The sequence below is a fragment of the Geotrypetes seraphini genome, chromosome 1 (assembly GCF_902459505.1).
Source record: "Geotrypetes seraphini chromosome 1, aGeoSer1.1, whole genome shotgun sequence".
NCBI lineage: Eukaryota > Metazoa > Chordata > Amphibia > Gymnophiona > Dermophiidae > Geotrypetes > Geotrypetes seraphini.
In genome coordinates this window covers 252639208-252655812 of record NC_047084.1, presented here as the reverse complement: position 1 = coordinate 252655812, position 16605 = coordinate 252639208, and the positions used below count along the sequence as shown (strand labels likewise).

General features: G+C 43.4%; 1 protein-coding gene across 4 annotated transcripts in view; it reads right to left on the bottom strand.

The window, feature by feature from the left end:
• ZBTB49 (zinc finger and BTB domain containing 49) overlaps positions 1-16605 on the bottom strand; it is a 123800-nt gene that overhangs the window by 102610 nt on the left and 4585 nt on the right. For 2 of the 4 annotated variants that reach the window (XM_033949281.1, XM_033949272.1), the window contains 2 exons: positions 11992-12187; positions 11114-11287 (listed from right to left, as the gene is read on the bottom strand). In XM_033949281.1, the coding sequence (XP_033805172.1) occupies positions 11114-11265 (152 nt within the window). In that variant the 5' untranslated portion in view covers positions 11266-11287; positions 11992-12187. The remainder of the gene's footprint in view (positions 1-11113; positions 11288-11991; positions 12188-16605) is intronic. The other 2 variants (XM_033949290.1, XM_033949262.1) reach the window with 1 other exon arrangement.

Sequence of the window (16605 nt, the reverse complement as noted above, 5' to 3'; positions counted from 1 at the left end):
AGAGAAGGGAAGGCGATAGAGATGTCAGACCATGGGGTGGAGTGGGAAGGAAAGGAGAAGAGAGAGATGCCGAGCATAGGGGAGGGGTGGAGACAAAAAAATGGAGAGGGGGTGAAGCTGAAATAAATCATGTACAAAGGAGAGAAAGGGCAAAGGATGGAAAAATTATGTTCTTACCTGTTAATTTTCTTTCCTTTAGACGCAGCAGATGAATCCAGAGACCAATGAGATAGCACACATCTACCTGCAGGTGGAGATAGAGAAACTGATTAACAGGTGGTGCTATTGGCTGGCATTCCTCGTGTATCTCCAGTATAGCTCCTTGCCCATGCATCCGTAACCATCAATAGGCAAAGCATGTAAAAAACTTCTTTCCCATAACAAATCTCAAAAGGCAATAATACAGAATACAACAATCAATAATAACAAACTTCGAAAGTTGGAAAAGAAGAAACCGACAGACAATATCCAGAAAGGGTGGGGCTCTGGATTCATCTGCTGCGTCTAAAGGAAAGAAAATTAACAGGTAAGAACATAATTTTTCCTTCCTTAGCAACAGCAGCAGATGAATCCAGAGACCAATGGGATGTAGCAAAGCAATCCTCAATCTGGGTGGGAAGCAAATGCCGCCTCTGCAACAACCGAAGCACTAAAGGCATCTACCGCATGCGCCCCCACATCCAACCAGTAATGCTGAGAGAAAGCACTCTCGGAAGACCAAGTAGCCGCGAGACAAAACTCCTGCATGGCAAAAACCTCCGGACCAAGTCCAAGAAGTAGCCATCGCTCTGGCGGAATGGTCATGAAGTTCTTTCGCCAACCGCTTCCCCACCATCAAGCAAACGTAAAGAATGTCCTCCTGGACCCATCGAGCGATGGAGGCTTTGGATGCTGCCATACGTTTGAGGCGTCCCGTGAAGAATACAAAAAGGTGATCTAAACAACTAAAAGTCATTAGAAACCTAGTTTGTGGAGAACGCTACGCACTTTAAAAAAAATGCAGTGAATAAAAGCACAGTTCCCCATTTCTCCTCCCAAGAAGGAAGGAAAAGTGAGAGTGTACTAAAAGAAAGGATGACACCCCCTAAGAAATTGTGGTACCGTCCGAACTGACACCCCAGATTTCGTAAATCTGAAATAGGAATCCTCGCCAAACAAGGCCTGCAACTCAGAAAACCGCCGAGCTGAAGCCATGGCCACAAGAAACCCCGTTTTCAACGGCACAGCCCTTTAGAGTCTCAAAAGACAAGGATGAAATGAAGCCTCCAGTAAACTGCGAAGAAGTACCTTAAGACTGTACTCCGGACAGGGCTTTCTAAGAGGTGTACAAATATACTGTACTCCGTTTAGGAACTGAACTATATGAAGTTGAGAAGTAAGCGAAGAGCAATATACCTAGCCCTTGTAACAAGCTAAGAATGGCACTTGAAGCTGAAGGGAATTGAACGCTAAGCCCTTGCCAATACACTTGCGCCAAAAAAGAACCCTGGAAGGGTGCAAATGTTAAGTACCACCCAAAAAAGGGAAAACCTACAAAAGGAAGCAGAAGCCACAGGTGAAGACGACTGTATCGCCTGGATAAGAGAAGAAACAACTTGCTTCGTCGCATAACCCTTACACGTCAGCCATGACTTTTCAAAAGCTAGGTCGCAATACCAAAGTAGTACGAATATCCATGTTGATTGGACCCTAGGTGAGCAAATCCGAAGATACCAGGAAACTCAACAGTCCGGCTGTCGAAAGACAAGAGGCGACGCCACCTTGGACTTGGTCCTAAATGGTCTCACGGGACCGATAACAGAAGTAGAAGTCATGGTTCCACTGGGAACGAGTGATCACAATGTAATCAACTTTAAACTGGACATCGGGAAAGGGAAACATGCCAAAACCTTAACCACCACCTTAAACTTTAAAAAGGGTAAATACGATTGCATGAGAGCCATGGTAACAAAACGACTCGAGAAGATGGTGGACAAACTTGAAACAGTAGATCAGGCATGGTGCCTATTGGAAAATACTATTGCAGAAGCACAAGATCGCTACATTCTGAGGATTTCTAAAGATCGGAGAACTAAAGGCAAAGGAGAACCGGCATGGCTTACCATACAGGTGAAGGAAGCCATAAAAGAAAAGAAGGACTCTTTCAAAAAATGGAAATGCACGAAGACAACCGAAGCCTGGAACAAACATAAAGATGAACAGAAGAAATGTCACAAGGTGGTGAGGGATGCAAAACAGGACTATGAGGAAAAAATAGCCTGGGAGGCCAAAAACTTCAAGCCCTTCTTTAGATACGTGAAAGGGAAAAAACCTGCAAAAGAGGCAGTGGGACCCCTGGACGACAAGGGAAGAAAAGGGTACATCAAGGAAGATAAACAAATTGCAGACAAACTAAATTCCTTCTTTGCGTCCGTCTTTACGAAGGAGGACACCTCAACAATACCTGAAGTGGAGAAACTGTTTACAGGAGAAATAGAGGACAGCCTCACCACAGTTGAAGTGAACTTAGATCAGATATACTACCAGATCGACAAACTTAAAAGTGACAAATCCCCTGGACCGGATGAAATTCACCCGAGAGTCTTGAAGGAATTGAAGGTTGAAATCGGAGAGTTATTGCAAAAACTTGCAAACCTGTCAATCAGAACTGGTCAGATACCAGACGACTGGAAGAAAGCGAACGTCATGCCAATTTTCAAAAAAGGATCAAGAGGAGAACCGGGCAACTATAGACCTGTGAGTCTTACGTCTGTCCCCGGCAAGATGATTGAATCACTGATCAAGGATAGCATAGTTCAGCACTTGGACACACACGACTTGATGAAACCCAGTCAACATGGATTCAGGAAAGGGAAATCGTTTTGACGAATTTACTCCAATTCTTTGAGACCGTGAACGAGCAAATTGATAGTGGAAAGCCGGTGGACATAATATACTTGGACTTCCAGAAAGCGTTCGACAAAGTTCCACACGAAAGACTTCTCAGGAAACTACAAAGCCATGGCATAGAGGGAGATATACAAAGATGGATAGGCAAATGGCTGGATAACAGGAAGCAGAGAGTGGGCATTAATGGGAAGTTCTCTGACTGGGAGAAAGTGACTAGTGGTGTACCCCAGGGCTCGGTACTTGGGCCGATCCTTTTTAATATTTATATCAATGACTTGGAAAACGGAACATCCAGTGAGATCATCAAGTTTGCAGACGACACAAAACTCTGCCGGGCAATCAAATCGCAGGAGGATAGTGAGGAACTCCAGAGCGATTTGTGTTGGTTAGAAAAATGGGCGGAGAAATGGCAGATGAAGTTCAACGTGGAGAAATGCAAGGTAATGCATTTAGGCAGTAAGAATAAGGAATACGAGTACAGAATGTCAGGTGCAACTCTGGGAAAAAGTGAACAAGAAAGGGACCTGGGTGTACTGATAGATAGGACCCTGAAGCCGTCGGCACAATGCGCGGCAGCGGCAAAGAAGGCAAATAGAATGTTGGGTATGATAAAGAAAGGAATCTCGAGTAGATCGGAGAAAGTTATAATGCCGCTTTATAGGGCAATGGTCAGACCCCACTTGGAATACTGCGTCCAACATTGGTCTCCCTACCTAAAGAAGGATATAAAACTGCTGGAGAGGGTACAGAGACGAGCAACTAAACTAGTGAAGGGTATGGAGAAACTGGAATATGAGGATCGACTTAAAATACTGGGATTGTTCTCCCTTGAGAAAAGGAGACTGCGTGGGGATATGATCGAGACCTTCAAAATACTGAAAGGAATCGACAAAATAAAGCAGAGAAGATTATTTACATTGTCCAATTTGACACGGACAAGAGGACATGAAATGAAGCTAAGGGGGGACAAGTTCAGGACTAATGTCAGGAAGTTCTGCTTCACACAGAGAGTGGTTGACATCTGGAATACTCTCCCAGGGGAGATTATTGCGAAATCGACAGTCCTAGGCTTCAAAAGCAAACTAGATGCATATCTCCTTGAGAGAGGCATATAAAGATATGGTTGGCTATAAAATAAGCCAGGTGTATACCTGGCAGGGCCTCCGCGTGTGCGGATCGCCGGACTTGATGGACCGAAGGTCTGATCCGGAGATGGCGCTTCTTATGTTCTTATGACTCATCAGATCCGCATAGCAAGGATGGCGCAGCCAATCCAAAGATTCTACAAATACTGTGCCCTGAAAGCGAGCTTGAGATGGCAAATCCAAGCCATCATCAGCCAGGGGAAAACACTGAAAAAAGAGAAACCAGAGGCGAGAAAGAAGCCACGCTGCTACCCCCTCTGACTCCCACTCCCTGTGCCCACCGAAGAAGCTAGGAAGCTTAGAATTTTGAGACGAGGCCATGAGGTCTAGTTCCAGGAGATCTCACTTCCATAAAAAGAGCTGGAATGCCTGAGCCAAAATTCTCAATAGCCAGGATGGAGAAGATTTCACTATTACTAATATTTACACTTTCTAGAATGTACACAGCACTGTACACTGTAACATACAATAAATGGGTCATGCTCATATTACGCTCTATTCCTGACCCATAAAATGATCTGCCAACAGAAGAGGAAGATGAGGGTCCACCCATGGAAGTAGAACCACAACTTTACCCGCCAACTGAGTACATCACCTACTGCCCAGGCTGTAGAGAAATACCCCCATCATAATACTGACTAAAAAGACCTTCAGCGTCATTCCGGAAGAATGGTCTGAAGCTCCAGAAACGGTAGCCCGACCATGCTCCAGAGTAGAAGAATGAACAAATACTGAGTCGCCTCTTAAGACCAGACTCCTGGAGCTGAGGATGGAAGGCACCGAGCCCCCCAACCCAACAGCCTGGGATGTTTGGTGGCCATGAGCTAGTCCAGCAAAGACCGAGGCATGCCTTTGAAAAGAGAAATCTCGCTGAGCCACTAAATCATACAGAGCGATGCTTGAGGAGCCTACCAAATAATTGGAGCCCTGAGATACCAGGAACCACCGGAACAAAAGCGACTGCTGTAGCGTTATCATGGGAAAGCAATCCGAAGTTCACAGTGGAGTCAGCAACATGGATCCTAGAACCTGTACAGAATCCCATACTCTTGGACATGGTGACCGAAGAAGAATGCAAACCTGAGACTGAGACCCAATTGCCCTAGTCTTTGGGAAGAAACACATTTCTCTCCTATATGAATAAAAACATCTCCTCAATATACCTATAAATAGTACAGGAGAAAAGAGCGCTTTGCAAATTCGAAGATTCACGTACAAAGAACTGAGGAAAAGAAACCACCCTTTTCGTGTCAGTCAAATGGCCCGACTGGAAGACATCCGAATCAAGCAGTCAGTCAAGAAGAAATTAGGTGAATCGCCTGGTAGCGCCAAAACGGTACCACTGCCCACATTTTCTAAAATGTTCGTGAAACCTTGGGTAGGCGAAATGGCATGTGCCAAAATCGAAAGCGCTGCGCCAAGAGAGGCAAGCAAACCTAGTGCCGATTTGAAGTCCATAGTGAAAATGTAAATATTCTCCCAATTTTCTGCAGAAATGTGTAACCCTGAGAAACTAATTCAGCAGAATGGGATCCAGCCTGCCCAATGCCCCGTCTTAGGCACCATGCAGTAAGCGGAACAACGTCACATAGTTCCTGAAGAACTACAAGAACTGCCCTGAGGACCAGTAACACTTAAAAGGGAACCACAAAACATAGAGACTCCAAGAACTAACCTGAGGAGGATGCAAAGTTGCAAGCATCCTGAAAAATGTTCACAGCCCCCTGACCTGACATTATAGCATCTTCTCCTTCATGAGAAAGTCTGAAGAGTCATTTGAAGAAGTCAAGGTTCCCTCAGAATGAAGTGCAGAAGGTCAGGGAATGGAAGAATGAGAACTGTAGGATCTGTAAGAAGAAATAAATTCTCCTAGGAAAAATCAAGTTTCGCAATGTAAAGAGGAGTATACTGGAACCATGAAAACAGTACGAACTCCATGCAACGTGAGCGAAATACGTATGTCCTTTAACGTGAATACGTACTAGACACAATCAAGATGCTGCATCTACCGCCCCGTGGAAAACAACAGACAAAGCTCACATCGCTAATGAGAGCTTCAGGGGTGAGGCTAACAGCCACATAGCGTGCACTCCTCAGCGGGTTTGATAGAATAGGTAACTGGCTCCTGGTTAGAAGGAGCTGCACAGCCCTTCCTATCTGGTCGGGGGGTCTGTCTAGCATGTGCCATGAGAAAATGGCGACAGGAGAAACCAGCGTGATAAGCATGGAAATCTGAAGTCCAGGCCCCCTCAGAAATAGAGAAAGAGAGTCCTGGCCGCAGGAAGATGCGAAGTGTCATTATGCCCATAGAGACAGCCCGAACTTGGAAACTGTTAGGCATATATAAACCATATAAACCTTTAGGCATATATATCCTATGCCACTACTAGACACATGCAGCGCAGCACAAGAGTCCCAAATAAGATGGACAGTTACCAACAGACAAAGGCTCAATCTGCAGGGACCCCAAGAGAGACAATGAGATACCCGTGTGAAATACAGGGTACTATCTTACTGCTGATCTCACTGTGCCGTGATTTGCCGTATGTCGACCCAGTCCGGAGACAAACCGAGACTGGGTGACCTAGCATAGGTCAGAGTCTCTCTGGTAATCCCCTTGAGTGCTAACCTCAGAGTCTGATTAAACTAGCAGCTTCCTTCAAGTGAATACAGAAGGAACACAGACATAGACATATAAATCTGCCCAAGCTTGTCCCAAAGCTGGTAAAACATGTACAACTTGTCTGAACCGGAAAGGAGAGAAGCCGCGGCATACCCTGACCAAAGTCAGCTGTAAATAAACTACCGGAACGCTGCAGCTCTCCCGCCATCGCCGGAGACCCAAGCACATGCCTGATTCTTGCTGACACGTGGCTGCTGCATCAACGCTCCTAGAAACATAGTCGGATTCAAGCTCTGCAAAATGTACCCTGCTGCGGCCTACATAGAAAGAAAATCAGACTCGGGGAACAACCAGAAGAACGGTGCGGTGCTTCCCACAGCGCCGGAATAAAAACCAAACATGTCCCGTCTCATGTGCGCTGCTATAAACGGCTGCACATGGCCGTGACAAACACCGATGAAAGAGAGCCTTGGAATAAACAGGACTACTACTGCTGCACTGAAATCCAATGAGGAGAACAAATGCGAGCATGAAATTGCACCGTTACTGCTGCGCTGTAACCAACAAGGAAATCAAGTGCGTGCATGAAAAGGGCGGGAAAGTCCCGGCTCCCTCAACGGATTTCTAATCATAAAACTTAGCCTCAATAAAATATCCACTCCTTAAACATACGATGACCGAACCCACAGTACTAAGACTCCAAAACAGAACCTGAAGTTCAAGCAACAGTAAAAAACACATTACATACTCACAAGCTTGTTGTTAGGCCGGTTGAAGCCAGTTAGCACTAACAGAGCAGAATGTAGCAATTGTGGTCTCCTTTTTTTTTTTTTTAAACAGAGAAGGGAAAGAAGAAAAAATCGAGACCCAGTCAGACCCTCTAGCAATGGAGGGAGGGTGAGGCAGGGACCTGGGCGGGCCCCCGTGTAACCCCTAAAGCCGGCACCGTTCAGCCGGACACCCCTATCTCACTGAAGAGAAAATCTCAACAGGAGAAATAGCATTGCCAGCTCACTGAAGAGAAACCTCAACAGGAGAAAATAATTTTCCAGTCGCAGCCAGAATTTAGGAGCTAGTTGAATAGTGACCATTTCCTGCTGGGAGATAGAAAATACTGGAGATACATGAGGAGTGCCAGCCAATAGCACCACCTGTTAATCAGTTTCTCTATCTCTGCCTGCTGGTAGATGTGTGCTATCCCATTGGTCTCTGGATTCATCTGCTGCTGTTGCTAAGGAAATAGAGTTTATTGAAAGGACATAGAAAGAGGGAAGATACCATATAGAACAGAGAGAGGGCAGACACTGGATGGAAAAGGCAGAAAGGGTGGACAGTGGATGCAAGGGGCAGAGAGAGGGTGGACAGTAGATGGAAGGGGTAGAGAGAGGGCAGAGGCTGGGTGGAAGGGGCAAAGAGAGAGGACAGATGTTGCATGGAAGGGAGCGAGGACAAATGCTGAATAGAAAGAAGAGATGACTAAAGCAGAAACGACAAAAGGTAGAAAAAAATATTTTTGTTGCTTTATGTAGAATCAAGTAGTATTGTAACTGTATTGATTAAAATTTATCAATAGGAAATGGAAATAAGGCAATTTGGGGGGGGGGGGGTCTAAACCCCTTTCCTCAGGTCAGGATAGGATACCATAACAGCTGTATACTGTACTGTCTTGAAGAAAGATTTGGCCTCTGAAAGCTAATTGAAAAATGGATTAGTTTAAAAAAATGATATTTTCATATTTCTCATTATTTGTTTTATTTCTGTTTGTTAATTTGTAAAGTGGTGATTGTTATGTAGAAGTTTTTTCAAATTTACATCTACTGTCTTCATATTTTGCACAGTATTAGAGGACGTGTCACTGTTTCTGTGGTGTTGCATTGTATGAAGAGTCTGGTTTCTTGGTTCAGTTTAACTTTTGTCTACATACTTCTATTTTTAGTTTGTGATTATTTCATATTGGGCGAGGGTGTATTTGTGTTCTGTGTGTATGAAAAGACATGGCTTGTTTAGTTTTACAATGCGTATGTTGGTGTTCTAGTACTCACTGCAGTGTTTAAGATGCTGCCTTTTCCTAGATGCACCCTTATTGTGTGACTCATGGATTATTACTAAAAATATATTTTTTTATATAGAGGAGGGTTTTTTAAAAAAATGATTAGCACTGGCTGTCATATATACTAGGTACACCACTGGATTTAATGACCCTATTCTAACTTTACTGTTGATGTAGGTGTTGTCCCCCCCAACACACAGACACACACATTATAAAAAATTAAATTAAAGTTGTATTATCATCAAGCAGCTTTCAAATGACATTATAAGCAAATAAAACTAAAATATTTTTAATACATTGCTAATTATTACCTGCATCTTTACCTATACTGTTTTGCCCTAGCTCTTACTTTGCACTATAGCAAAATAAAAAAGAAGCAGATAAAGATCAATCACACAAATGTCCTTCAAAGCTCAGTAACACCTCTCCATAAATTATGTGGAAGAGGTCTGGAAGTGGGAATAGCATCTATTTCATATTCTCAGTGAGACCTCAGGAAGGAACCTAGTGATCAAAACATTATTAGAGGTATTATACAGCCATTTCTTGTATGACTGGATAAGCTATATTTATCTTTTTTTGTTGTTGTTGTTTAAATTCATGCAGAAATAAATGGTTAGATTGAACCTAATGACTTCATTAACGCATTTCCCTTTTTTAAACCTCTATACCATTTGAAAGAGGGTGAATATCTAATTATTCACTTCTAGAATTGGATACTTCTTAAATTTAGCAAAAATATTCTGGCATAAGTGTCAAACCTTAAAAAAGGAAGTTATATTGAGCATTGGACAATAATAATAAATAACTAATAAAAATAGTTTACATTTAATTTTCCTCACTACCAAATTTCCCCGCCCCGCCCCACCTGGCTACTTTTTTATGCCACCCAGCTGGAAAAAATTTCTGGGGAGAACACTGGAGATACTGGATAGGAGGGTAGTTGGGCAGAGAAAGGGATAGATAGTGGAACCTGGGATGGTGGGGAAGGAGGACGAGATGCTGGATGAAAGGGTAGTTGAGAAAAGGAGATATGGTGGAATCCATCGCTGCAGCCGCTCTTTCATTCTTCAGGCTGTCGGTGGTATGAGTGAAATAAACCTGCTGCCTTCTGTGGCTGGAAGCTTTCCTCTGTTACTGCTTCCAGGTCCCGCTTAGGCATGAAGCAGTAGCAGATGGAAAGCTTCACACGCTACTGGTGGCCCGAAGAGCGAAAATGTACTGCCTTATCGGATCCCATGGAGGAGAGGAATTTGGTGTGTGTATTATGTGTGGTGTGTGGGGTTTGGGGGGGGGGAGGTCATTAGAGAAATGTTGGACTGCAGTGATGGAGATGAAAAAAAAAGGAAAGCTGACACACCTCCAGGGAAGGGAAGTGAAACAGAAGGGGAGGACAGAGATGGAAGATGGATGGCAAGCACGGAGAAAGAAGAAAACGTCAAATGGGCAGAAGACCCTGGCAAGCGAATTATTAGAAGACAAACAGAAACCAGAGCCTGGGACCAACATGATTTGAATAATAGCCAGACAACAAAAGGTAGAAAAAATAATTTTATTTTCTGTTTTGCGATTACAATATATCAGATTTGAAATGTGTATCCTGCCAGAGCTGGAGTTAATTAAGACAGCAAGCATGAGCTAGGACCTAAGAGAGGAAAAGTTTTTTTTGTTTATTCCACAGTGCTAGCGTGGGTAAGAGAGGGCAAAGGGGGTGGGATAGGTGAAAAGGCTACAAAATAAACTCGCCAGGACATTCTATTTCTAAGGAATTCTGCAAACCATTTTAGTACCGTTCTATGTAGACATAATTCATTCAACTTTAGTAGTAATAAGTGAATGATAGAATGTATTGAATGCGACAGATATCAAACTGCAGCAAAACCATTTGCTTGCCTCTACTTAGGAAGGACTTGAATTTTGATGTTAGTTCTAAGAGCAGAAACTCTGTACTATGCATTGTCTGGAAGCCATGTTGTGAGCTATGAAAAATATCAGCCAAATTAAAAAAGTCTGATAGCTGTTGTTAAACACAGAATTCTAGGAGTTTTGCAAGCTATGGTATTCCATGTACCAGTCTAAAAGTTATTGACTTTTGTTAAGGCTTTTTCCATTTCCTTGGACAGAAGTGTCAGACTGATGGTTGATTATGATTTTGGGTATATACCTTTCTTTTAGGCTGTTAACGAAATCCGTAAGCCATAACAAAAAAACACTCATGAGTGTCCCCTAGCGTCTTTGTTGGGCAGATATCCAAGTAGCAGGATTTTTTTTGAGAGTCTCCTTAGTAAGTTTGAGATTTCATGTAAGGTGACAGTCAAAAATTCATTCCAGCATCTGTCAGCTGGAATACCTTCATTCTTACTGCTTTGCCACCACAACTAGATTACAATAACATTTTCTACATACCTGAAGTACTGACTGAAAGCAGCCAATACGTTTTTATGTGCTTTGAAGCAGACTCCTTTCACCACTAACATGCAATCACAGAGAAGGCCCTGAATTCGCTGCTCATGGAGCTGCTGGAGGAGGTGACAGCTATGGTTAGCTAGAGGGTCCATCCTATAGGAGCTTTTCAGTTACCTGCAATAACAACAATCCCAAATGATTTACTTAGGAAACTCAATCCAAAGCATGATTTTACATATGGTTAACATTTTTTAAAATTCTTTATCTATAAAAGTTTCATAAAAAAATAGAGTAATTATAATTGATATGGAAAAATTTATATAATTAGAATATATAACATTCAAGCCCATGGTTACATTAATATTAAAAATAAGAGAAATCCCATACTTTATCAGCAATACTAAAGCTGAATACTATATACCCCTCCCTTTTTTTTCTTTTCTTTTTAATGTAAGCTATGCCCAAGGTCTAGCTGATCATAAATGTTTCTAACTGAATGGGATCAAGAAAAAGGATAATTATTCTGAAAAGTAATCATGCACTTGAATCTAACTAAACTAAACTAAACCTTAGGTTTATATACCGCACCATCTCCATGGTTGTGGAGCTCGGCACAGTTTATAGGAGTTGTAATGAGAAAGGAACTACAAGGTAAGAACTAGATAAGGGTCAGAGGGTAGAGGGAAGTTAGAGGGCTAGGATGTCAAAAGAGGAGGAAGAGTTAGATTTTTGAGAATAACCAGGTTTTCAGAAGTTTACGGAATGGGATTTTTTTTTTTTAAAGTAGATCCTATTGCAAATACAAGTTTTCAATTCAAGAAATTTAACCTCTTGCCACATTTTGAAAGAAGAAATTACATTTTGCCTAATTTTCTTACATTTAGACACAACAGATGAATCCAAAGACATGTGGATTATGTCCATCCACCAGCAAGTGCGGAGAATGAACCAAACTGGGGTCTGTCAGTCAGTATTTTTCATAAAGCAGAAACGATCCTGGATCACCTAGAGGCAACAGTCCTCAGAAACAAATTCAACAAGAAGCCAACTCAATGCAACCATAAGGTTCCAGACCTATGAGAAAAAGAAACAACCAAACTGTAAAGGTGGGACTCTGGATTAATTTGCTGTAACTAAAGGAAAGAAAATTATCAAGTAAGATAAATTTCTCCTTCCTCATTTTCAACAACAGATGAATCCAGAGACGTGTGGGATGTAGCAAAGCAGTCAATCCTCAGAAGGACAGCACAGTAATGACCTAACAACAATACTGAACTAGCTAGTACCCGGAGATTGGGAACCCTAGAAACCAAGAGACAGCCTAACCGAAGGACAAGAAAACTGTGCTTCCAAAACCCTTTCAGAGATAATACACCACCACCTCCTCTGAGACAGATAGAGTACACATTGAAAGTCCAACCCACTCTTGTGGACACAGGGAGATTGGACCAAATGAAGCAAAGCAGAGCAGAGGTTCCATGATCCTCCTCCGCTGCCATCCCACTGTTTATCAGTATACCTCAAGGCTTGGTCCTGATTACTCTCCTCTTTTCCTTATATGCCCACTCTCTCTCGGAACATTGATATTCTCCCATGGTTTTTAATATCACCTCTATGCCAATGACTCCCAGATCTACCTTGCCACACCAGGCCCGAATCTCAGGAACTCAGGCCCGAATCTCAGCTTGCCTGTCTGACATTGCCGCTTGAATATCTTGCCGCAATCTCAAACTGAATACGGCTAAAACGGAACTCCTTACCTTTCCACCTAAACTCTTCCCCCTCTCTCTTGCTGTTATCCATTTCTGTGGATAACACTCTCCTTCTCCCTGTCTCGTAAGCTTGCAACCTCAGGATGATCTGACTCCTCTCCCCCCTTCTCTGCTCAGATCCAACAAACCACCAAAACCTGTCGTTTCCTCCTCTATATTATCAAAATCTGACCTCCCCTCTCTGAATACACTATCAAAATCCTTATCCACACTCTCATCACCTTATGCTTAGACTACTGCAATGTACTTCTATCAGGTTTCCCGCACATCTATCTCTCACCCCTTCAATCCGTTCAAAATGCTGCTGCACGCTCACATTTCATGAGAGTCGCTATTCTCACATTACCCTTCTCCTCAAGTCACTTCATTGACTCCCCATCTGTTTCTGAATACAGTTCAAACTCCTCTTACTGACTTACAAGTGCATTTACTCTGTAGCCCTTCAATATCTCACTTCACTTATCTCCCCCTATGCTCCCCTCGTGAACTACATTCATTGGGTAAGTCCCTCTTATCTGTACCCTTCTCCTCCACTGCCAACTGCAGACTCCGTCCCTTCTTTCTTGCCGCACTGTATGCTTGGAATAGGCAGCACAGTTACTTACCGTAACAGTTGTTATCCAGGGACAGCATGTAGATATTCTTACATGTGGGTGACGTCATCCACAGAGCCCGGAAGCAGACAGCCTCGCAAGCAGACTTGTTTGTAAAACTTTTAGAAAGTTTGTGACTGGCGTGCCGCGAATGTGCGAGTGCCTTCCCATGCGAGGTATGGCACGCGTCTCCTCAGTTCACATAGCTAGCTAAGAAGCCAACCAGGGGAGGTGGGTGGGTTGTGAGAATATCTGCCTGCTGTCCCTGGATAACACCTGTTAAGGTAAGTAATTGTGCTTTATCCCAGGACAAGCAGGCATCATATTCTCAAATGTAGGTGACCTCCAAGCTAACCAGAATGGGATGGTGGGAATGCTGGCCATTCAGGAGAATAAATTTTGAAACACTGCCTGGCCGAAATGGCCATCCCGTCTGGAAAAAGAATCCAGTCAACAATGAGAGGTGAAAGTATGAACTGAGGATCAAGTAGCAACTTTGCAGATTTCTTCAATAGGAGTAGATCTAAGGAAAGCTAATGATGCCGCCATAGCTCTATGGGCTGTGACTCGAGTCTGTAGCTGTAGTACAGCCTGAGCACAGCAGAAAGCGATGCAAGCAGCTAACCAGTTGGAGATAGTGCGCTTGGAAATTGGATGTCCTAACCTGTTTGGATCAAAGGAAACAAAAAGTTGAGCATATCTGTGTGGCTGAGTCCTTTGCAAGTAAAAAGCCAAAGCTTGCTTACAGTCCAGAGTATGAAGAGCTGTTTCTCCAGGATGAAAACGAGGCTTTGGAAAAAACAGTGGAAATGCAATAGATTGATTGAAATGAAATTCTGAAACCACTTTAGGTAAGAATTTAGGATGAGTACGGAGGACCACCTTGTCATGATGGAATACTATGAAAGGTGGGTCTGCTACTAAAGCTTGTAGCTCACTGACTCTGCGAGCAGACGTGAGAGCAATGAGAAAAACCACTTTCCAAGTGAAATGTTTCAGATGAGCCGAAGCCATTGGTTCAAAAGGAGACTTCATCAATTGAGCAAGAACATTGAGATCCCAAACCACTGAAGGCGGTTTGAGAGGTGGTTTAATATTGAAAAGTCCTTTCATGAATCTGGAAACCACAGGATGAGCAGAGAGGGGTTTCCCTTCGATAGGCTGATGAAAAGCAGCAATCACACTAAGATGGACTCAAATGGATGTGGATTCGAGGCTGATTGAGATAAATGCAACAGGTAATCCAAAACTGAAGACAAGGAGGTAGATTGAGGCTCCTTGTGATGAATGGTGCATCAAGCAGAAAATCTAGTTCATTTCTGATTGTAACACTGTCTAGTGGTAGGCTTCCTGGAAGCCTCTAAAATGTCCTTTACAGATTGAGAAAACTGTAGAGTGGCAGTTAGGTTGAGAGGTACCAAGATAATCTGTATGTTTGCTAATCAGGAATTATTATTATAAGGAATTATTTAGAGTGTAAGAATTAATTTTACTTATTTATCTAGCAAGAGTGTTGTAATAATTATGTACTGAGTTTCATATATGTAATCGGATATTTTGTGAACAATAATTAGTTATTGCTGCTGGCTTATGAATTATATTTTTCTATTTTCATAATAAAAGTATTTCTCATTAGCCTGGGTCTGGTGTTGTGTAAGTGGCAAAGATAGCTGAACCTGGATGAGATATTATGGTCTTCCTTAGAAAACTAACAGGCACGTATTTGTTTATGTAACTGATTAATGCACTATAAATCTTTCTACAGGTGTAGAGACTGCAGGTTGGGATGAAGTAGAGACCCTTGACTCTGTGTAAGCAGAGATGGAAAAACTGGAAGAATGAATGGCACCCTGCTGCTGAGTTGAAGTAGAAAGAAGAACTAAGGTTGCCTGGGCCACTGAGGAGCTATCAGAATCATGGTGGCATGGTCTCGTTTGAGTTTGACAAGTGTCTTGAGAATGAGAGGGAATGGAGAGAACGCATAGAGAAACGGATTCATCCATTCCAGAAGAAAAGCATCTGCCTTGAGGCGGTGAGGAGAGTATATCCTGGAACAGAATCGAGGCAGTTTGTTGTTTTGGGGGTTCCCCACTGAGAAAAATGTGATGGAGAGGCAAGGAATTGAGTGTCCATTCGTGAGGTTGGAGAAGACAACTCAATTTGTCCGCCAGACAGTTTTTCTCTCCTTGAATTTAGACCGCTTTCAGAAAGGTGTTGTGATGGATTGCCCAGTTCCACATCTTTTGAGCTTCCTGACAAAGAGGGAGAGATCCAGTGCCTCCCTGCTTGATGACAAAATACATGACAACTTGGTTGTCTATATGAATGAGGACTATTTGATCGTGAAGATGCTGAAAAGCTTTGAGAGCATTGAAGATCGCTCTGAGTTCCAACAGATTGATGTGACACTGACGATCTGTGCCGGACCAATGGCCTTGAGTGCGGAGACCATCGAGATTAGCCCCCCAAACGTAGGTCGAGGAATCTGTCGTGAGGACCTTCTGATGAGGGGGCATTTGAAACAGTAAACCTCTGGAGAGATTGCAAGAGGGCATCCACCTGTGGAAAGACTGTCTCAACGAAGGAGTTACTGTAATGTGCTGAGAGAGCGGGTCGAAAGCCAGGGTCCACTGAGGAATTCTGAGGTGAAGTCTGGCAAAAGGAGTCACATGAACGGTAGAAGCCATATGATCTAGGACAGTGGTCAGCAAACCATAGCTCTTTAGCCACTTGAGTGCATCTCACGGCTCATCTACATCAGGGGTGCCCAACCTGCTTCCTTTCCACGTAAAGAGGACGCTGAAGCACAGGGCTGACCAACTTTCGCCACCCGATCTCAATTCTGATGTCGGAGAGGAAGTTTTGGGCCAGTTAATCGCTGTCTGGCTGGCCTGGAACTTCCTCTCCGACGTTAAGAGTTGACGTCAGGTGGCAAAGGTTGGTCAGCCTGGTGCTTCAGCATCTTCTTTACGGGTAAGGGAAGCAAGGAGAGCTCAGAACTCGGCTGTGGCCTGTTCCCCGATGGTGGCAGTGGCAGCCTATTCCCCGGCGGCTTGTTTCCCAATGGCGGTGGCTTGGAGGAGGGCAGGGAGAAGAAAGAAAGTGGGGGGGGGGGGCAAGGAGACAG